The sequence below is a fragment of the Taudactylus pleione genome, unplaced genomic scaffold (genome assembly GCF_031769625.1).
Source record: "Taudactylus pleione unplaced genomic scaffold, aTauple2 ptg001069l, whole genome shotgun sequence".
Lineage (NCBI taxonomy): Eukaryota > Metazoa > Chordata > Amphibia > Anura > Myobatrachidae > Taudactylus > Taudactylus pleione.
Genome location: NW_028285470.1, coordinates 90,870 through 113,755, shown reverse-complemented (window position 1 = coordinate 113,755; position 22,886 = coordinate 90,870). Strand labels below are relative to the sequence as shown.

At 48.2% G+C, this 22,886-nt stretch overlaps 1 protein-coding gene across 2 annotated transcripts in view; it reads left to right on the top strand.

Annotated features, from left to right (window-relative positions):
* The window catches only part of PARP10 (poly(ADP-ribose) polymerase family member 10), a 71,427-nt gene that overhangs the window by 24,198 nt on the left and 24,343 nt on the right, over window positions 1-22,886 (top strand). For both annotated transcript variants that reach the window (XM_088461567.1, XM_088461566.1), the window contains 2 exons: window positions 15,668-15,880; window positions 21,156-21,264. In XM_088461567.1, the coding sequence (XP_088317693.1) occupies window positions 15,668-15,880; window positions 21,156-21,264 (322 nt within the window). The remainder of the gene's footprint in view (window positions 1-15,667; window positions 15,881-21,155; window positions 21,265-22,886) is intronic.

Genomic DNA, 22,886 nt, shown 5'->3' with positions numbered 1-22,886 from the left:
GGCTAAAGGAGGGATGAGGGTCAGAGGGATCGAGAGGCAGAGGCTAAAGCAGAGATGATGATGGTCAGAGGTAAGGAGGGATGGAGAGGCAGAGGCTAAAGGAGAGATGATAGTCAGAGGGAAGGAGGGATGCAGAGGCTAAAGGAGAGATGATGATGGTCAGGGATGGAGGGGCAGAGGCTAAAGGAGAGATGATGATGGTCAGAGGGAAGGAGGGATGGAGAGGCAGAGGCTAAAGGAGGGATGATGATGGTCAGAGGGAAGGAGGGCTGGAGAGGCAGAGGCTAAAAGAGAGATGATGATGGTCAGAGGGGAGATGATTGTCAGAGGGATGGAGAGGCAGAGGCTAAGGGAGAGATGATGATGGTCAGAGGGATGGAGGGAAGGAGAGGCAGATGCTAAAGTAGATATGATAATGGTCAGAGGAAAGGAGGGATGGAGAAGCAGAGGCAAAACGAGAGATGATGGTCAAAGGGAAGGAGGGATGGAGAGGCAGAGGCTAAAGGAGAGATGATGGTCAGAGGGAAGGAGGGATGCAGAGGCTACAGGATTGTTGATGATGGTCAGAGGGATGCAGAGGCTAAGTGAGAGATGATGATGATGGTCAGGGGGAAGGAGGGGCAGAGGCTAAAGGAGAGATGATGATGGTCAGAGGGAAGGAGGGATGGAGAGGCAGAGGCTAAAGGAGAGATGATGATGGTCAGTGGGAAGAAGGGATGGAGAGGCAGAGGCTAAAGGAGAGATGATGATGGTCATAGGGAAGGAGAGCTGGAGAGGCAGAGGCTAAAAGAGAGATGATGATGGTCAGAGGGGAGATGATGGTCAGAGGGAAGGAGGGATGGAGAGGCAGAGGCTAAGGGAGAGATGATGATGGTCAGAGGGATGGAGAGGCAGATGCTAAAGTAGAGATGATAATGGTCAGAGGAAAGGAGGGATGGAGAAGCAGAGGCTAAAGGAGAGATGATGGTCAAAGGGAAGGAGGGATGGAGAGGCAGAGGCTAAAGGAGAGATGATGGTCGGAGGGATGGAGAGTTAGAGGCTAATAGAGCGATAATGATGGACAGAGGGAAGGAGGGATGGAGAGGCAGAGGCTAAAGGAGAGATAATGATGGACAGAGGGAAGGAGGGATGGAGAGGCAGAGGCTAAAGGAGAGATAATGATGGTCAGAGGGAAGGAGGGATGGAGAGGCAGAGGCTAAAGGAGAGATAATGATGGTCGGAGGGATGGAGAGGTAGAGGCTAAAGGAGAGATGATGATGATGGTCAGAGCGAAGGAGGCATGGAGAGGCAGAGGCTAAAGGAGAGATGATGATGTTCAGAGGGAAGGAGAGCTGGAGAGGCAGAGGCTAAAGGAGAGATGATGATGTTCAGAGGGAAGGAGAGCTGGAGAGGCAGAGGCTAAAGGAGAGATGATGATGGTCAGAGGGAAGAAGGGATGGAGAGGCAGAGGCTAAAGGAGGTATGATGATGGTCAGAGGGAAGTAGGGATGGAGAGGCATTGGCTAAAGGAGGGATCGAGAGGCAGAGGCTAAAGCAGAGATGATGATGGTCAGAGGTAAGGAGGGATGGAGAGGCAGAGGCTAAAGCAGAGATGATGATGGTCAGAGGTAAGGAGGGATGGAGAGGCAGAGGCTAAAGCAGAGATGATGATGGTCAGAGGTAAGGAGGGATGGAGAGGCAGAGGCTAAAGGAGAGATGATAGTCAGAGGGAAGGAGGGATGCAGAGGCTAAAGGAGAGATGATGGTCAGGGATGGAGGGGCAGAGGCTAAAGGAGAGATGATGATGGTCAGAGGGAAGGAGGGATGGAGAGGCAGAGGCTAAAGGAGGGATGATGATGGTCAGAGGGATGGAGAGGCAGAGGCTAAAGGAGAGATGATAATGGTTAGAGGGAAGGAGAGCTGTAGAGGCAGAGGCTAAAGGAGAGTTGATGATGGTCAGAGGGAAGGAGGGATGGAGAGTCAGAGGCTAAAGGAGAGATGATGGTCACAGGGAAGGAGGGATGGAGAGCAGAAGCTAATGGAGAGATGTTGGTCAGAGGGATGGAGAGGCAGAGGCTAAGGGAGAGATGATGATGGTCAGAGGGATGGAGGGAAGGAGAGGCAGATGCTAAAGGAGAGATGATGATGGTCAGAGGGAAGGAGGGATGGAGAGGCAGAGGCTAAAAGAGAGATGATGGTCAGAGGGGAGATGATGGTCAGAGGGAAGGAGGGATGGAGAGGCAGAGGCTAAAGGAGAGATGATGATGGTCAGAGGGATGGAGAGGCAGAGGCTAAGGGAGAGATGATGATTGTCAGGGGGACGGAGGGGCAGAGGCTAAAGGAGAGATGATGGTGGTCAGAGGGAAGGAGGGATGGAGAGGCTAAAGGATTGTTGATGGTCAGAGGGATGGAGAGGCAAAGGTTAAAGGAGAGATGATGGTGGTCAGAGGGAAGGAGAGATGATGATGGTCAGAGGGAAGGTGGGATGGAGAGGCAGAGGCTAAAGAAGAGATAGGGAAGGAGGGATGGAGAGGCAGAGGCTAAAGGAGAGATGATGGTCAGAGGGAAGGAGGGATGCAGAGGCTACAGGATTGTTGATGATGGTCAGAGGGATGCAGAGGCTAAAGGAGAGATGATGATGGTCAGGGGGAAGGAGGGGCAGAGGCTAAAGGAGAGATGATGATGGAGAGGCGGAGGCTAAAGGAGAGATGATGATGGTCGGAGGCATGGAGAGGCAGTGGCTAAAGGAGAGATGATGATGATGGTCAGAGGGAAGGAGGCATGGAGAGGCAGAGGCTAAAGGAGAGATGATGATGGTCAGAGGGAAGGAGGTATGGAGAGGCAGAGGCTAAAGGAGAGATGATGATGGTCGGAAGGATGGAGAGGTAGAGGCTAAAGGAGAGATGATGATGTTCAGAGGGAAGGAGGCATGGAGAGGCAGAGGCTAAAGGAGAGATGATGATGGTCAGAGGGAAGGAGAGCTGGAGAGGCAGAGGCTAAAGGAGAGATGATGATGGTCAGAGGGAAGAAGGGATGGAGAGGCAGAGGCTAAAGGAGGTATGATGATGGTCAGAGGGAAGGAGAGGCAGAGGCTAAAGGAGGGATGAGGGTCAGAGGGATCAAGAGGCAGAGGCTAAAGCAGAGATGATGATGATGATGGTCAGAGGTAAGGAGGGATGATGGTCAGGGATGGAGGGGCAGAGGCTAAAGGAGAGATGATGGTCAGAGGGAAGGAGGGATGGAGAGGCAGAGGCTAAAGGAGAGATGATGATGGTCAGAGGGAAGAAGGGATGGAGAGGCAGAGGCTAAAGGAGGTATGATGATGGTCAGAGGGAAGTAGGGATGGAGAGGCATTGGCTAAAGGAGGGATCGAGAGGCAGAGGCTAAAGCAGAGATGATGATGGTCAGAGGTAAGGAGGGATGGAGAGGCAGAGGCTAAAGCAGAGATGATGATGGTCAGAGGTAAGGAGGGATGGAGAGGCAGAGGCTAAAGCAGAGATGATGATGGTCAGAGGTAAGGAGGGATGGAGAGGCAGAGGCTAAAGGAGAGATGATAGTCAGAGGGAAGGAGGGATGCAGAGGCTAAAGGAGAGATGATGGTCAGGGATGGAGGGGCAGAGGCTAAAGGAGAGATGATGATGGTCAGAGGGAAGGAGGGATGGAGAGGCAGAGGCTAAAGGAGGGATGATGATGGTCAGAGGGAAGGAGGGCTAGAGAGGCAGAGGCTAAAAGAGAGATGATGATGGTCAGAGGGGAGATGATGGTCAGAGGGAAGGAGGGATGGAGAGGCAGAAGCTAAAGGAGAGATGATGATGGTCAGAGGGATGGAGAGGCAGAGGCTAAGGGAGAGATGATGATGGTCAGAGGGATGGAGGGAAGGAGAGGCAGATGCTAAAGTAGAGATGATAATGGTCAGAGGAAAGGAGGGATGGAGAAGCAGAGGCTAAAGGAGAGATGATGGTCAAAGGGAAGGAGGGATGGAGAAGCAGAGGCTAAAGGAGAGATGATGGTCAAAGGGAAGGAGGGATGGGGAGGCAGAGGCTAAAGGAGAGATAATGGTCAGAGGGAAGGAGGGATGCAGAGGCTACTGGATTGTTGATGATGGTCAGAGGGATGCAGAGGCTAAAGGAGAGATGATGATGATGGTCAGGGGGAAGGAGGGGCAGAGGCTAAAGGAGAGATGATGATGGTCAGAGGGAAGGAGGGATGGAGAGGCAGAGGCTAAAGGAGAGATGATGATGGTCAGAGGGAAGAAGGGATGGAGGGGCAGAGGCTAAAGGAGAGATGATGATGGTCAGAGGGAAGGAGGGCTGGTGAGGCAGAGGCTAAAAGAGAGATGATGATGGTCAGAGGGGAGATGATGGTCAGAGGGAAGGAGGGATGGAGAGGCAGAGGCTAAAGGAGAGATGATGATGATGGTCAGGGGGAAGGAGGGGCAGAGGCTAAAGGAGAGATAATGATGGTCAGAGGGAAGGAGGGATGGAGAGGCATTGGCTAAAAGAGCGATAATGATGGACAGAGGGAAGGAGGGATGGAGAGGCAGAGGCTAAAGGAGAGATAATGATGGACAGAGGGAAGGAGGGATGGAGAGATAATGATGGTCGGAGGGATGGAGAGGTAGAGGCTAAAGGAGAGATGATGATGATGGTCAGAGCGAAGGAGGCATGGAGAGGCAGAGGCTAAAGGAAAGATGATGTTCAGAGGGAAGGAGAGCTGGAGAGGCAGAGGCTAAAGGAGAGATGATGATGTTCAGAGGGAAGGAGAGCTGGAGAGGCAGAGGCTAAAGGAGGTATGATGATGGTCAGAGGGAAGGAGGGATGGAGAGGCAGAGGCTAAAGGAGGGATCGAGAGGCAGAGGCTAAAGCAGAGATGATGATAGTCAGAGGTAAGGAGGGATGGAGAGGCAGAGGCTAAATGAGAGATGATGATGGTCAGAGGGAAGGAGGGATGCAGAGGCTAAAGGAGAGATGATGATGGTCAGAGGGATGGAGGGGCAGAGGCTAAGGGAGAGATGATGATGGTCAGAGGGATGGAGGGAAGGAGAGGCAGATGCTAAAGTAGAGATGATAATGGTCAGAGGAAAGGAGGGATGGAGAAGCAGAGGCTAAAGGAGAGATGATGGTCAAAGGGAAGGAGGGATGGGGAGGCAGAGGCTAAAGGAGAGATGATGGTCAGAGGGAAGGAGGGATGCAGAGGCTACTGGATTGTTGATGATGGTCAGAGGGATGCAGAGGCTAAGTGAGAGATGATGATGATGGTCAGGGGGAAGGAGGGGCAGAGGCTAAAGGAGAGATGATGATGGAGAGGCGGAGGCTAAAGGAGAGATGATGATGGTCGGAGGGATGGAGAGGCAGTGGCTAAAGAAGAGCTGATGATGATGGTCAGAGGGAAGGAGGCATGGAGAGGCAGAGGCTAAAGGAGAGATGATGATGGTCAGAGGGAAGGAGGTATGGAGAGGCAGAGGCTAAAGGAGAGATGATGATGGTCGGAGGGATGGAGAGGTTGAGGCTAAATGAGAGATGATGATGTTCAGAGGGAAGGAGGCTTGCAGAGGCTAAAGGAGAGATAATGATGTTCAGAGGGAAGGAGAGCTGGAGAGGCAGAGGCTAAAGCAGAGATGATGATGTTCAGAGGGAAGGAGAGCTGGAGAGGCAGAGGCTAAAGGAGAGATGATGATGGTCAGAGGGAAGAAGGGATGGAGAGGCAGAGGCTAAAGGAGGTATGATGATGTTCAGAGGGAAGGAGAGCTGGAGAGGCAGAGGCTAAAGGAGAGATGATGATGGTCAGAGGGAAGAAGGGATGGAGAGGCAGAGGCTAAAGGAGGTATGATGATGGTCAGAGGGAAGGAGGGATGGAGAGGCAGAGGCTAAAGGAGGGATCGAGAGGCAGAGGCTAAAGCAGAGATGATGATGGTCAGAGGTAAGGAGGGATGGAGAGGCAGAGGCTAAATGAGAGATGATAGTCAGAGGGAAGGAGGGATGCAGAGGCTAATGGAGAGATGATGATGGTCAGAGGGATGGAGGGGCAGAGGCTAAAGGAGAGATGATGATGGTCAGAGGGAAGGAGGGATGGAGAGGCAGAGGCTAAAGGAGGGTTGATGGTCAGAGGGATTGAGAGGCAGAGGCTAAAGGAGAGATAATGATGGATGGAGCGGCAGAGGCTAAAGGAGAGATGATGATGGTTAGAGGGAAGGAGAGCTGTAGAGGCAGAGGCTAAAGGAGAGTTGATGATGGTCAGAGGGAAGGAGGGATGGAGAGGCAGAGGCTAAAGGATAGATGATGGTCACAGGGAAGGAGGGATGGAGAGGCAGAAGCTAAAGGAGAGATGTTGGTCAGAGGGATGGAGAGGCAGAGGCTAAAGGAGAGATGATGATGGTCAGAGGGAAGGAGGGCTGGAGAGGCAGAGGCTAAAAGAGAGATGATGATGGTCAGAGGGGAGATGATGGTCAGAGGGAAGGAGGGATGGAGAGGAAGAGGCTAAAGGAGAGATGATGATGGTCAGACGGATGGAGAGGCAGAGTCTAAAGGAGAGATGATGGTCGGAGTGATGGAGAGTTAGAGGCTAAAAGAGCGATAATGATGGACAGAGGGAAGGAGGGATGGAGAGCCAGATGCTAAAGGAGAGATAATGATGGACAGAGGGAAGGAGGGATGGAGAGGCAGAGGCTAAAGGAGAGATTTTGGGCAGAGGCTAAAGGAGAGATGATGATGGTCAGAGGGAAGGAGGGCTGGAGAGGCAGAGGCTAAAAGAGAGATAATGATGATGGACAGAGGGAAGGAGGGATAGAGAGGCAGAGGCTAAAGGAGAGATAATGATGGACAGAGGGATGGAGAGGCAGAGGCTAAAGGAGAGATAATGATGGTCAGAGGGAAGGAGGCATGGAGAGTCAGAGGCTAAAGGAGAGATGATGATGGTCAGAAGGAAGGAGGGATGGAGAGGCAGAGGCTAAAGGAGAGATTATGGTCATAGGTAAGGAGGGATGGAGAGGCAGAGGCTAAAGGAGAGATGATGATGGTCGGAGGGATGGAGAGGCTGAGGCTAAATGAGAGATGATGATGGTCGGAGGGATGGAGAGGCAGAGGCTAAAGGAGAGATGATGATGGTCAGAGGGATGGAGAGGCAGAGGCTAAAGGAGGGATGATGGTCACAGGGAAGGAGGGATGGAGAGGCAGAGGCTAAAGGAGAGATGATGATGGTCAGAGGGATGGAGAGATGGAGAGGCAGAGGCTAAAGGAGAGATGATGGTCAGAGGGAAGAAGGGATGGAGAGGCAGAGGCTAAATGAGAGATGATGGTCAGAGGGATGGAGAGGCAGAGGCTAAAGGAGAGATGATGATGGTCAGAGGGAAGGAGGGCTGGAGAGGCAGAGGCTAAAGGAGAGATGATGATGGTCAGAGGGGAGATGATGATGGTCAGACGTAAGGAGGGATGGAGAAGCAGAGGCTAAAGGAGAGATGATGGTCAGAGGGAAGGAGGGATGGAGAGGAAGAGGCTAAAGGAGAGATGATGATGGTCAGACGGATGGAGAGGCAGAGTCTAAAGGAGAGATGATGGTCGGAGTGATGGAGAGTTAGAGGCTAAAAGAGCGATAATGATGGACAGAGGGAAGGAGGGATGGAGAGGCAGATGCTAAAGGAGAGATAATGATGGACAGAGGGAAGGAGGGATGGAGAGGCAGAGGCTAAAGGAGAGATTTTGGGCAGAGGCTAAAGGAGAGATGATGATGGTCAGAGGGAAGGAGGGCTGGAGAGGCAGAGGCTAAAAGAGAGATAATGATGATGGACAGAGGGAAGGAGGGATAGAGAGGCAGAGGCTAAAGGAGAGATAATGATGGACAGAGGGATGGAGAGGCAGAGGCTAAAGGAGAGATAATGATGGTCAGAGGGAAGGAGGCATGGAGAGTCAGAGGCTAAAGGAGAGATGATGATGGTCAGAAGGAAGGAGGGATGGAGAGGCAGAGGCTAAAGGAGAGATTATGGTCATAGGTAAGGAGGGATGGAGAGGCAGAGGCTAAAGGAGAGATGATGATGGTCGGAGGGATGGAGAGGCTGAGGCTAAATGAGAGATGATGATGGTCGGAGGGATGGAGAGGCAGAGGCTAAAGGAGAGATGATGATGGTCAGAGGGATGGAGAGGCAGAGGCTAAAGGAGGGATGATGGTCACAGGGAAGGAGGGATGGAGAGGCAGAGGCTAAAGGAGAGATGATGATGGTCAGAGGGATGGAGAGATGGAGAGGCAGAGGCTAAAGGAGAGATGATGGTCAGAGGGAAGAAGGGATGGAGAGGCAGAGGCTAAATGAGAGATGATGGTCAGAGGGATGGAGAGGCAGAGGCTAAAGGAGAGATGATGATGGTCAGAGGGAAGGAGGGCTGGAGAGGCAGAGGCTAAAGGAGAGATGATGATGGTCAGAGGGGAGATGATGATGGTCAGACGTAAGGAGGGATGGAGAAGCAGAGGCTAAAGGAGAGATGATGGTCAGAGGGATGGAGCGGCAGAGGCTAAAGGAGAGATGATGATGGTCAGAGGGATGGAGGGAAGGAGAGGCAGAGGCTAAAGGAGAGTTGATGGTCAGAGGGCTGGAGAGGCAGAGGCCAAAGGAGAGATAATGATGGATGGAGAGGCAGAGGCTAAAGGAGAGATGATGATGGTCAGAGGGAAGAAGGGATGGAGAGGCAGAGGCTAAAAGAGAGGAGATGATGGTCAGAGGGAAGAAGGGATGGAGAGGCAGAGGCTAAAGGAGAGATGATGATGGTCAGGGATGGAGGGGCAGAGGCTAAAGGAGAGATGATGATGGTCAGAGGGATGGAGAGGCAGAGGCTAAAGGAGAGATGATAATGGTTAGATGGAAGGAGGGCTGGAGAGGCAGAGGCTAAAGGAGAGATGATGATGGTCAGAGTGATGGAGAGGCAGAGGCTAAAGGAGAGATAATGATGGACAGAGGGAAGGTTGGATGGAGAGGCAGAGGCTAAAGGAGAGATGTTGATGGTCAGAGGGATGGAGAGGCAGAGGCTAAAGGAGAGATAATGATGGACAGAGGGAAGGGGTGATGGAGAGGCAGAGGCTAAAGGAGAGATGATGATGGTCAGAGGGAAGGAGAGCTGGAGAGGCAGAGGCTAAAGGAGAATTGATGATGGTCGGAGGGATGGAGAGGCAGAGGCTAAAGGAGAGATGATGAAGGAATGGAGAGGCAGAGGCTAAAGGAGGGTTGATGATGGTCAGAGGGAAGGAGGGATGGAGAGGCAGAGGCTAAAGGAGAGATGATGATGGTCAGAGGGAAGAAGGGATGGAGGGGCAGAGGCTAAAGGAGAGATGATGATGGTCAGAGGGAAGGAGGGCTGGAGAGGCAGAGGCTAAAGGAGAATTGATGATGGTCGGAGGGATGGAGAGGCAGAGGCTAAAGCAGAGTTGATGGTCAGAGGAAAGCAGGGATGGAGAGGCAGAGGCTAAAGGAGAGATGATGATGATGGTCAGAGGGCTGGAGAGGCAGAGGCCAAAGGAGAGATAATGATGGACAGAGGGAAGGAGAGGCAGAGGCTAAAGGAGAGATGATGATGGTCAGAGGGAATAAGGGATGGAGAGGCAGAGGCTAAAGGAGAGATGATGATGGTCAGAGGGAATTAGGGATGGAGAGGCAGAGGCTAAAGGAGAGATGATGATGGTCAGAGGGAAGAAGGGATGGAGAGGCAGAGGCTAAAGGAGAGATGATGATGGTCAGAGGTATGGAGAGGCAGAGGCTAAAGGAGGTATGATGATGGTCAGGGCTGGAGAGGCAGAGGCCAAAGGAGAGATAATGATGGACAGAGGGAAGGAGGGTTGGAGAGGCAGAGGCTAAAGGAGAGATGATGATGGTCAGAGGGAAGAAGGGATGGAGAGGCAGAGTCTAAAGGAGAGATGATGATGGTCAGAGGGAAGGAGGCATGGAGAGGCAGAGGCTAACGGAGAGATGATGATGGTCAGAGGGAAGGAGGGATGGAGAGGCTGAGGCTAAAGGAGAGATAATGATGGTCAGAGGGAAGAAGGGATGGAGGGGCAGAGGCTAAAGGAGAGATGATGGTCAGAGGGAAGAAGGGATGGAGAGGCAGAGGCTAAAGGAGAGATGATGATGGTCAGAGGAAAGGATGAGCTAGTGTAGTCAGTCATGACACAGTGGTGGAAGAATCCTAGATCCAGGATCTAAGTATTGGAGGGGAGAAAGTCAATCAAGTAAGGTCAAAAGAAGAAGAAAGGGAGTGAAATTTGGAAGCCGCTGTAACAATGGGATTGTCAAGTGTGAAAGTCATCCGGCGTAAGGATAGAAGGTAACGATACTGGATCAGAACCTCTATACACACCTTCCTATACCTTCTAATATGCTGCCTATACCTTCTAAAGATTACGCTAATTTGCATACGCAGTCATACCGTAAATAAAGACTTAGATGTGGAATCTGTGGTGCCAAAGCACAAGTATTATTCAGGTAAAAGTTCAGACAGTTACACGCAATTGATCCATACACAATTTAGGCGCAAAAGGAAATTATACGGGACCCAAGTACAGTATACATACGCAGCGCTTCCGGACCCGGAGATAGGCATCAGCAAGAGACCCCTAGTCATACAGCATTCAGCACAAAGACTAAGAACCAGCGTTCGAGCACACATATTTATACCCCCCCCAGAATTAACAGGACAATAGGGAAGTTTGTTGCTGATGTCATTGGTTCCCAGGGGAGAAGCATCTGTTACAGCACATTTAACAGGCTGGTTCAAATAGACTCTCCCTGCCTCTAACAGCTGGGGGTCTTCCTCTTCACGCCCCCTGCAACATCCTAACAGTTGTTCATGAAATATACATTTTGTTGCTTGTAGGCTCTGCGATCCATAACTTGAGTTTGCATGATGCGGTCTCCCCACTGATAACATCGGAATACTGTAAAAAGAATACGCATCAGAACAAAACCAAACACGACTTGTTTAGCATGTATAATACCTTAGTTATCAAATACCTTTATTTCTCAGCATTTAAACTAACTGAACCAACTTAAATCATATACTTTAAAGCTTATTAAACCTTATGTGTGAATATGTAATGTGTGGGTATTCAGGGTTTGATATAAGGACGCTAGTTAACTTGGGGCAGATGTGTGCGCATAAAGCTGATAAAACAGCGGTTTCATTCAAAGTCCTATGCATTCGCTAATATGCGACTAGTTAACAGCGCAATTGTGCGTATTAATGTGTGTATGAGAAATGGTGAAAAATGCAATCGCATGGTGCTAATAGTATCATCGCCACATGTACTAAAATGTGTGTTTATCTAAAATGGCGCTCAGGCAGCCATTCGCAAAATGGCTGTCTTGCGATCTCATTTCCGAGATGGCGTCTTGCGGCCAGTCGCAAGATGGCGTCGCCGCGATTAAATTTTAAACTGAACTTGTCTCAGCCAATTATTCAGCTTCGACAAAGGTCACGACAGAGAAAGTGGGGTCATGTCAAAGGTAGATGACTGACTCAAAGATGAAGAGGCAGATTGAGTGGACCTCTAAGTAGAAGAAGTAGAGAGAGGGTTTAGGGAGTAGGACATAGAATGTGGAATCAGAGGAGAGAAGGATACACTTGCCACCTCCTTTCTGGTTGCCAAGATGTGGGTTGTGGGACAGAGAGAGACCCCAAGTGAGATAGCAGACGAGAAAGTGGGTGCTGTAAGGGGAGAGCCAGGTGATAGCTAGGGTAGGAGATTTGGAGATGAAGCCGGCATGAACAGAAATTAGATGGTTACAAAAAGATGTGGCATTCCATTGGCCCTGATGCCCCTCACTCTCATTTTATTTAAGATGTAAATGAACCTGAAGCAAGCAATATTGCAGGAAAGAGGGGTTGTAGTAAAGCGGTAGGAAGGCGGATTTTGATGTAATGTTTATACTTTGTTACACCTTCTAGAGTGCGGAAACTTTGCCTGAGACTTTGCCTGAGATCTGGGGCTTATTTACGAAGCAGCGGCTCTTGTAATCCTTCGCTTCCTGGCGCGTTGTAAAGCACATTGGTTTGTGCATCAAATTTCACCTGCAACCTGCCAGAAAGCAGGGGCTTATAAAAGCGTAAATGAAGCCCCTAGTGTTATGTACAGTTTTTTATTATTTCCACTTTCACATCTAGGGCCAGATTCAATTAGCTGCGATAAAACAAAAACTTAACAGCAGAGAAGTTTTCGCACTATTCACGTGTTTTGGTGCAATTTTTTTGCGTCTTTTGGCAATGCGTGCTCCCGTTTTTTGCCCTATCCTATTACAAAAGATGGAAAAACGCTTCCATGCGAAAACTGCGCATGGTGAAACCAGCAAAAAGTACAGTACATTTTGGGGAAATCAGTCTGTACCCCACAAACAGCCTTACTGACGTAGGAAATCAATATAGAAGTGTATTAGTGGCCCTAATAAAATTATTTTGGGTTCTTCGTGTCAACTGGTTGTTTTATGCATATTTGCTTAATGTTGAAAAATTATAAAAAAACAATATTTTGTGGAGAAAATAAATGATTTAGTTAAATTAGGGGTAGATTTACAATGGGTGCTAGTATAATTTTGTGTCTATAAAGTGGTTTTCATTTATTTTTTCTTTAAAAAGTATTCCTGCTGCAGCCACCTGCAATCCTAAAAACACCTGACCCATCCATACAGCCCCCCAAACACCTTCCCCATCCATACAGCCCCCCCAAAGACATTCACCATCCATACAGCCCCCAAACACCTGTCCCATCCATGCAGCCCCCAAACACCTGTCCCATCCATGCAGCCCCCCCAAACCCCTGCCCCATCCATACAGCACCCCCCAAACACCTGTCCCATCCATACAGCCCCCCAAACACCTTCCCCATCCATACAGCTCCCCCAAACACCTTCCCCATCCATACAGCTCCCCCAAACATATTCACCATCCATACAGCCCCCAAACACCTGTCCCATCCATGCAGCCCCCAAACACCTGTCCCATCCATGCAGCCCCCCCAAACCCCTGTCCCATCCATACAGCTCCCCCCAAATACCTGTCCCATCCATACAGCCCCCCAAACACCTTCCCCATCCATACAGCCCCCCCAAACACATTCACCATCCATACAGCCCCCAAACACCTGTCCCATCCATGCAGCCCCCAAACACCTGTCCCATCCATGCAGCCCCCAAACACCTGTCCCATCCATGCAGCCCCCAAACACCTGTCCCATCCATGCAGCCCCCCCAAACACCTGTCCCATCCATACAGCTCCCCCCAAATACCTGTCCCATCCATACAGCTCCCCCCAAACACCTGTCCCATCCATACAGCTCCCCCAAACACCTGTCCCATCCATACAGCTCCCCAAACACCTGTCCCACCCATACAGCTCCCCAAACACCTGTCCCATCCATGCAGCCCCCCCAAAATACCTGACCCATCCATACAGCTCCCCAAACACCTGTCCCATCCATACAGCTCCCCAAACACCTGTCCCATCCATACAGCTCCCCCCAAAATACCTGACCCATCCATACAGCCCCCCAAACACCTGTCCCATCCATACAGCCCCCCAAACACCTGTCCCATCCATACAGCTCCCCCCAAAATACCTGACCCATCCATACAGCTCCCCCCAAAATACCTGACCCATCCATACAGCTCCCCCCAAAATACCTGACCCATCCATATAACCCCCAAAATACCTGTCCCATCCATACAGCTCCCCCCAAAATACCTGTCCCATCCATGCAGCCCCACAAAATACTTGACTCAGTACTTTAAATCCATTTTCCACTACTTTTATTTTTTCACTCCAAAATTATTTCATTATTGCCCAAATTAAGCTAATTTGTAGATTATTTTTGCCAAATTAGTTAATAGTCAAATAGTGAATTTTTTATTTGTTTTCATATATCAGGGATTATTAGGATCATTTGTGTCCTCTGTAATATTATTATACTCAGGGATTATTAGGATTTGTGTCCTCTGTAATATTATTATACTCAGGGATTATTAGGATCATTTGTGTCCTCTGTAATATTATTATACTCAGGGATTATTAGGATCATTTGTGTCCTCTGTAATATTATTATACTCAGGGATTATTAGGATCATTTGTGTCCTCTGTAATATTATTATACTCAGGGATTATTAGGATCATTTGTGTCCTCTGTAATATTATACTCAGGGATTATTAGGATCATTTGTGTCCTCTGTAATATTATTATACTCAGGGATTATTAGGATCATTTGTGTCCTCTGTAATATTATTATACTCAGGGATTATTAGGATTTGTGTCCTCTGTAATAATATTATACTCAGGGATTATTAGGATCATTTGTGTCCTCTGTAATATTATTATACTCAGGGATTATTAGGATCATTTGTGTCCTCTGTAATATTATTATACTCAGGGATTATTAGGATTTGTGTCCTCTGTAATAATATTATACTCAGGGATTATTAGGATCATTTGTGTCCTCTGTAATATTATTATACTCAGGGATTATTAGGATTTGTGTCCTCTGTAATAATATTATACTCAGGGATTATTAGGATCATTTGTGTCCTCTGTAATATTATTATACTCAGGGATTATTAGGATCATTTGTGTCCTCTGTAATAATATTATACTCAGGGATTATTAGGATCATTTGTGTCCTCTGTAATAATATTATACTCAGGGATTATTAGGATCATTTGTGTCCTCTGTAATAATATTATACTCAGGGATTATTAGGATCATTTGTGTCCTCTGTAATAATATTATACTCAGGGATTATTAGGATCATTTGTGTCCTCTGTAATATTATTATACTCAGGGATTATTAGGATCATTTGTGTCCTCTGTAATATTATTATACTCAGGGATTATTAGGATCATTTGTGTCCTCTGTAATATTATTATACTCAGGGATTATTAGGATCATTTGTGTCCTCTGTAATATTATTATACTCAGGGATTATTAGGATCATTTGTGTCCTCTGTATGTCCCTGCTGTCACTTATGTCCCTGCTGCCTCTTATGTCCCTGCTGCCTCTTATGTCCCTGCTGTCTCTTATGTCCCTGCTGCCTCTTATGTCCCTGCTGTCTCTTATGTCCCTGCTGCCTCTTATGTCCCTGCTGCCTCTTATGTCCCTGCTGCCTCTTATGTCCCTGCTGCCTCTTATGTCCCTGCTGCCTCTTATGTCCCTGCTGCCTCTTATGTCCCTGCTGTCTCTTATGTCCCTGCTGCCTCTTATGTCCCTGCTGCCTCTTATGTCCCTGCTGCCTCTTATGTCCCTGCTGTCTCTTATGTCCCTGCTGCCTCTTATGTCCCTGCTGCCTCTTATGTCCCTGCTGCCTCTTATGTCCCTGCTGCCTCTTATGTCCCTGCTGTCTCTTATGTCCCTGCTGTCTCTTATGTCCCTGCTGCCTCTTATGTCCCTGCTGCCTCTTATGTCCCTGCTGCCTCTTATGTCCCTGCTGCCTCTTATGTCCCTGCTGCCTCTTATGTCCCTGCTGCCTCTTATGTCCCTGCTGCCTCTTATGTCCCTGCTGCCTCTTATGTCCCTGCTGTCTCTTACGTCCCTGCTGTCTCTTACGTCCCTGCTGTCTCTTACGTCCCTGCTGTCTCTTACGTCCCTGCTGTCTCTTACGTCCCTGCTGTCTCTTATGTCCCTGCTGTCTCTTACTCTGCTTTGTAGACTTTCTCATTCATTTTATGTATTCTAGGTAACGGGAGATGCAGTTTCCTGTAAAACAGCTGTGGAACTACTCCAGCACATAGTGTCCTCTCTGTCCTCCCGCACTGTCACATTAGAGTACCCAGGGGTGTCACTCTTCCTGTTGGAAGACGAAGGGCAGCGGGCACTGTATGAAACTGAACAGCTACATCACTGTATCATAGACGCGTCTCGGCTCAGCTGGAAGGGGCTGGATTGTAAGGTAAGTGTCAGCCACTGATCCCCAAACTAAAGAGATTTCATTTTCGGAATGGAACCTCCCTCTTTTGGGTTCCCCTGGTGCCCTCCTCTATTCTCGTCCCTGAGAACTTTTCACTTCAGCTGCTGGTGAATACAGTGAAATAGAAGCAAATGGAAACTTTATGGGGAAAAACCTGAAATTCTCCTATATACAGGATATAGAACACTGTGTTATCGATGCTTTCACTGGAGCTAGGGCACTAAAATTGGTTTAAATGTCAAAACTGCTCACGTGTGTACCATTAGCGCCTGCTGTTAGACCTGCGGGACAAAGCTGCCATTTTCTTAATTATTCAGCTCACAAATTAGCATCTTCACAGCCAGAACAGCTGCTGGATACCTAAGCCTTGGCGTTAGTGCCGTTGGTACCATCTTCCACCACATGTCTGCCTCCACAGTAGTAATCCATTCACTGCCATCAGGCAGCTAGAACAGCACTGGACCACTTTAAGGTAAGGGCTGCTAGTTGTGGTCAGCCCGCCTCGGTGCCAAGTTATACTCATTATGTGAGTTGGAAGGCCAACAGTTGCACTTGTCTCCCAAGGGTCCTTTGTAATGACCTAAACTACCTAGACATGTTTTTTAGCCCTTACAAAGCCTTTGTAGCTGGAGCCAAGCCGGGGCCTACCCTCTTTTACCCTCTCAATGGGTAAAAAATCCTTCCCTATCTGTAACACATTGCCAGCAGACTGTGGGCTCTGCTGCTGCAGATGAGCCAGCTTGGCCAAAAGGCTTGGGCAAGTTGGTGCAGGACATTGGTAAGTTTTCATGATTCCTGAAAAAAATAATAGAATCTGACTGGCAACTAAACCACAGAAGTCCTTCCAAAAGTAAGGTGAGGTGGCCAAAGTTTCGAAATTACATTTATTGTGGTCCTTTTACTCTACGGGTATCTAAGAGTAGGGTATTTAGAGCCATCTGACAAGTCCTAAATATTCAGGAAAGTGAGAGTTGGCTGCACCCGACAATTCTCTGTTTAAGAGGAGGAATGTTTCCTTCCCCTCATTGGAGGACCAGACCTAATAGAAGGTTATGATTCCAAATGCTGATGCAGTGAGGGACAGGGCGGACAGGAAGATACTTGTTCTTGAGCATATCCATGAAGTGCCTGGGTACCTGGTAAACACGGCACGCTGTGCATTGTGGCTTTGAGCTAGGGAAGTGGACACAGAATCGAAGAATTCTAGAGTCCCTCTCTTTCTCAGGCCAGAACAAATTTTCGCTGCATTCGTTCCACAGAAGTTTTTCGGAGGTTAATGCTTCAGTCCATCTGAAGATCAACAGAGCGAAGGGGCTCAGTTAGCTAAATGTCTGACTTCCCAGCCCTCATATCCTGGGATCTCGTTCAGTAGGAGCCTGTCTGCATGTTTTCCATAACTTGTGCTTTGATTCCATCTCCAATCAACCTAATGGCGGGGCTCCTCCCTTTGTACTTGGAAGTTCAGTTTGACACAAGCCGATTCGTACAGGTGTTCGATTTCCGGGAACAGGTTTTCTAGTCCCATTCACCGTTCTGGGGGCTATGCTCCAAGGAAACTTAGGGCCTAACAGAATGTCTCTTTCTTTCTATCTCGCTCTACCCAGTTTGCGTGCAAGGGGTCTCTCTTTCTATCTCGCTCTACGCAGTTTGCGTGCAAGGGGTAGGGCGGTTGCTCCGGTTCAGTGACATTGAGTAAAGTCTTCAGACAGCTGGGTGATTGGCATCATTCGATATGGTTCCACCTTGGACCGCCTCAGCATTGTTTGGTTCTTAACATCGCTCTTCCCCAGGAAGAACGCGTTGACGTTGGGCTGTGTTATCATTCCACTCCTCTCAGCTGGCAAGTTTTTGCTCCAGTTCCGCCACTGGAATGCAAACTGGGGTTCTACCGCCTTGCTTGTTCGAATGCCGACCAGCTCATTCAGGAAGATCTTTTCTCCTCGTGCCTTGTGCAACAGGGGGTGGGTAGTTCAGTTCACATGAACTGTCTTCGATCGGGACACCACAACTCTGAGGCCTTCAAATCCTCACTGGCTGTCTGCAACGTGTATCTTAAGGTTCTTTTTCAGGTGGGGCGTCCTCCTTCAATCGACCCTGTTCCTTGTCTGTTCCAGATCCTACCATTCGGTGGCGCACCGGCTCCGTGTGTTTGAAACACAGGTTTGTGATGCCGTGCATATTGCACACAGACTGTATAACAAATCAGACCTCTTTGAAGGTTTTGTTTGTGAAGGATACTTCGGCTTCACAGTTACGGACTTTCCTAGGTCGCTTCTTTCAAGTACTTTCGGATCAGTGCTGTATCCAGACTTTTGCAAGGTCTCCCTTGCTTCCTCGTCTGCGCCTTGCTTCCTTGTCTGCGCCTTCAGTTCTGGGGGGTGGCCTCCCACACCTCTCTCCAGTGGTGTTTTTCTTGCGGCGGCCAGTCAACGGACTCAACCAACCTTGGTCAACGGTTCAGTCGGTGCCTCATCCGTCGACCTTTTGGAACATTCAGTTGTTGGGCATTATGGTCTTCACTTGGGGACCATTCTGTGGACCAGGTACTACTAGCGAGAGTCCCAGTGGGTAATTCTCCAAACTTGAAAGGGTTGCTTGGAATCGTCTCAGTTCCCGTTCTGTCTGACAGCACTCGTCACTCTTCATTGGTGGAGGGATTTCTGTTGTTCTCCAGGTCCAATCCTTTGTCTACATTGGCTCGGCTGTTCAATGGCCTCGAGCTACAAGCCATCGTTCTGGCTCTATTGGGGGCCCTGTCCTTCCTCACCGGCTGGCCGGGATAAACATCCTGGCAATGGCATATGTACATCTTTCGGCAGGCACAAGAGTGCAGTGCCGATGCCGAAGTCTTTCCTGGGCGGAGACCTTTATTCCATCTCTCTCAGCGGTAGGTGTACCTGTAGAGGGAAATTGGACAGTGGACTTCCTCAGCAGAACCACATTTCTGCCAGGGCAGTGGGCTCTCCCTCCAGTGGTCTTCCTTCTGTTCGGCGTGAGGCCTTCGGCACGGGGATCTCATGGCCTCTCTGCACGTTTGAGAGGCTCCACTGCAAGTGGCTGCCTTGACTGTTCCATGGAATTTTTCATCCTGAGCATCTGTTTCCGACATCCGCACTGTTCCCTCAGGTCTCCAGGGGCATTGAGGCTTCTAGAGTGAGGATAATCCTAGTGGCTCCAGTCTGGCTACGCTAGACATGGTACATGGACGTTCTCCCAAGGTCGGTAGGGGTGGCATCTTCCACTTTGTCCAAACCTGCTGCCACTTGGCCCATTTCTACTAGGGCACTTTCCTTGGTTGGTTTTTGCGACAGGGCTTCTGAGAATGAGAAAGCTGCAGGTTTTTCTCTCTTGTGGTCCATACTAGGCTGCGAGCCCATTTCCATTTCGCGCTCACCTCCGGGTTTGGAAACTCCAACTCGTGTGGTGTCACCGTTACAGTTTTCACCTCTCACATTTCTTTGCCTTCTTTCTGGAGGGTTTGGATGCCGTTTGACGACTTTGTTTTGTGATGATACAGGCTTGGGCCATGTCCTGTTCTTTCCAGCGGCATTTGGCACTCCTTCCGGGCGGTCCAAACCATTTTTACAAGGTGGGCTGCATATTTAGCCACCGTTTCGTCCACAGGTGGAGCTGTGGAATCTTAATCTAGTCTTATCGGCTCTCATCCAGGCTCCATTGGAGTCGTTGCGCTCAATGGATCCTCATTTAGTGTTTGGAAGCTGGTTCTCCATAGGGCTATTGCCTTCCCTCTGCATAGTTCCGTATTTAGTGTTGGCAAGCCACCTTTTGTCTTCCATGACGATTGTGCGGTTGCTCCGTAAAGGTTTTATGTTCCAGCCGACACTTGTTTCGGCCATGTACTTACAAAAGGATATTGTCCTTCCGGTTCATCCTTCTTCCTTGGCGAATTCCCAGGACTGGGATGATCTGGCATCTTTCAGATGTCCTTGGTGTTCCACTGTGCATTGGGGACATTGGACGCCTCATGCAATCGTCTTCTCTTTTTCTTCAGTTTCCCCTGAATTTCTCCATTTCGACTTTGTTAGAAAACAACTGGTTCCCAGCAGGTTAGCTTCAATGGATGGAGGGACGGGCACTATACCTCAGCGTTCCAGAACCTCCCATTGCACTTTTATGTTTTCCCTCTTATTGTCACTAATAATGCTTCATTTATCTTATTGTTACAGCCAAAGCAATATTCTGACAAAGGATTCAGATACAGCTAACCAGTATACCATAGTGTTATCCCAACCTTTATACGCATTATAGTACAGCTAACCAGTATACCATAGTGTTATCCCAACCTTTATACACATTATAGTACAGCTAACCAGTATACCTTAGTGTTATCCCAACCTTTATACACATTATAGTACAGCTAACCAGTATACCATGGTGTTATCCCAACCTTTATACGCATTATAGTACAGCTAACCAGTATACCATGGTGTTATCCCAACCTTTATACACATTATAGTACAGCTAACCAGTATACCATAGTGTTATCCCAACCTTTATACGCATTATAGTACAGCTAACCAGTATACCATAGTGTTATCCCAACCTTTATACGCATTATAGTACAGCTAACCAGTATACCATAGTGTTATCACAACCTTTATACACATTATATTACAGCTAACCAGTATACCATAGTGTTATCCCAACGTTTATACACATTATAGTACAGCTAACCAGTATACCATAGTGTTATCCCAACCTTTATACGCATTATAGTACAGCTAACCAGTATACCATGGTGTTATCCCAACCTTTATACGCATTATAGTACAGCTAACCAGTATACCATAGTGTTATCCCAACCTTTATACACATTACAGTACAGCTAACCAGTATACCATGGTGTTATCCCAACTTCTATAAAGATCTTTAAGCTGCATACACACACAACGATTTTGTTACTAACGATTTTTTGTCAGATTATCTGTCAGATTTTTTAAAGTGTAATGAGCCATTTTTTGAACTACAAACAATTTTTGTAATTTCCCTTAATGAAAATCCTTCAGTTGGTCAGTCAGAATGAACTAGAAACGAGACCGCGCATGAACGATAATCGTTCATCGTTATAACGATTTTTTCACGATTGAACGATAACAGCGTCGTTCTAGTTAAATCGTTCAAAAAATGGTTACGTGTTATGTGTGTATGCACCTTTAGTGGTGTTGGGATTTAGGTGGTCTCAGGAAATGGCTTCTCCTGTTTGGTCGTGTAACATTCTGTGTTCTGCATCTTACAGAATATGGATCCTTGGAGTTTTGTCAATGAGGTTCTGCAAAGAGAAACGTCCCCTGTCCAGGCCGCAATGAATGAGAAGGTGTTGGAGGGAGAAAACACTGCAGACATGGGTAGGGATATTACCGTATAATTGTGGGCATAGAACACATGTATACTTGAATTAGGTCAGTTACACCACAGATGTAAGAGGGACACAGGGTTCCTGCTCCGCTCACATCGTGATAGTGTAGAACCAGGAGGGCAGGCCAGTTCCTCTAAGGCCACACAATGCTCACACTACATCATATGTCACACATTCCACCTACAATATCAGTTACATACAGAGTCCTAGAAGTGTGACCCCACAGGCAGCAAAGACAATTAAACAAAAACAAGACATCCCGTTTGCACTTAGGACCTGATTCAGACCGGGTCGCTAAGTCGCGCATGCGTATAATTCGCAGTGCACAAGCCAGTCTTTGCGATCTGTCTGTGGTTGCTCATAAGCCACTACAAGGTCGCTACTTGGAATGACAGACAGCGCCGTTTGTGGGTGGTAACAGGGGAAGGTGCTTGTAAATGGGGGAGTGGTGTTACGGACGCAGGCGTGTCAGGCCACCAAAACGCAGTTTAATGGGCGTGCATAATTAGCAAAGTAGCGTCATTGTACACGTCACCTGCATGTATGTCAGCCAGCACTGATCGCTGTGCTTGCGGCGGGGAAAGGCAACCTCATGGGCTGCGAGCAGCTCCGATGGCTCTCGATGTTACCGATTAATCAAACCATTCCAGGAGATGACTTGTGGTCCGAGGGGAAAGGGGGCGTCTTTATACACTAGCGAGTGCTCAGTGCCGTAGAGGGCGTCCTTACGCTACGTAGTGCGATTGAGAAATTTGAATATCCAACCCCTTTTCGCCAGCGAGCGACCGCATCTTGCGAGCAGGTCTGAATGAGCTCCTTAGACCATGGAGCTTACACTCTACAATTGTTAAGATTTTTCAGGTTTTTCCATTTGAATTCTGATTGGTGAGGGTCAGCATGAACGTATATGTACATTTGTCTGTGTACTGTTTATAGGTTTGGGGTCCTTTGCTGTTACTCTGTAGTTAGGCGTTAAGGACCAGCACCATAACCATTTGGGGAATAAAATAAGGCCAATTGGTGGTGGTTGCTGCCTTGAAAGGAAAAGAGCAATCCAATGTAGACAGTCTTTTTAGTGGAAGTTCCCCCAAAAAACAAACCTAAAAAACACCCCATAGTATTTATTAAGGAAACCTCATCAATCATAAATTCAATCACATCTGTTTTTTAAAAGGTGACCGTGTGATCCAGCATACTCCACGTGTCCTATGTGTAATGGGAGCGCGGCCCTGGCAGGAATAGAGCACGCTGCTATTTGTACCCCAAGATTTGGGATTTCAATCAACATTTGAAGGAATAAACTGTAAAGAGAGAAGTGTACAGTATACTGACACTCGGCACTATCAGGGGTAACCTGGTAACTGGGGGCTGCTGCCAATTAGGGAGAAATCAAAGTAGTATAACAGGCGGTAGTATAACAGGCGGTAGTATAACAGACAATTGGCAGCGCGCTCACAAACACAGAAATGTAATATTATAGTAACATTCAAACAGTGATAAAAATTCACCTCTCAATTGTACCACAATATAAGTTAGCGCAATATCTCATTAGATAAACATTTACGGTATCCAAATACAGATTTACATTAATAAGCAATCTGGAAAAACTGT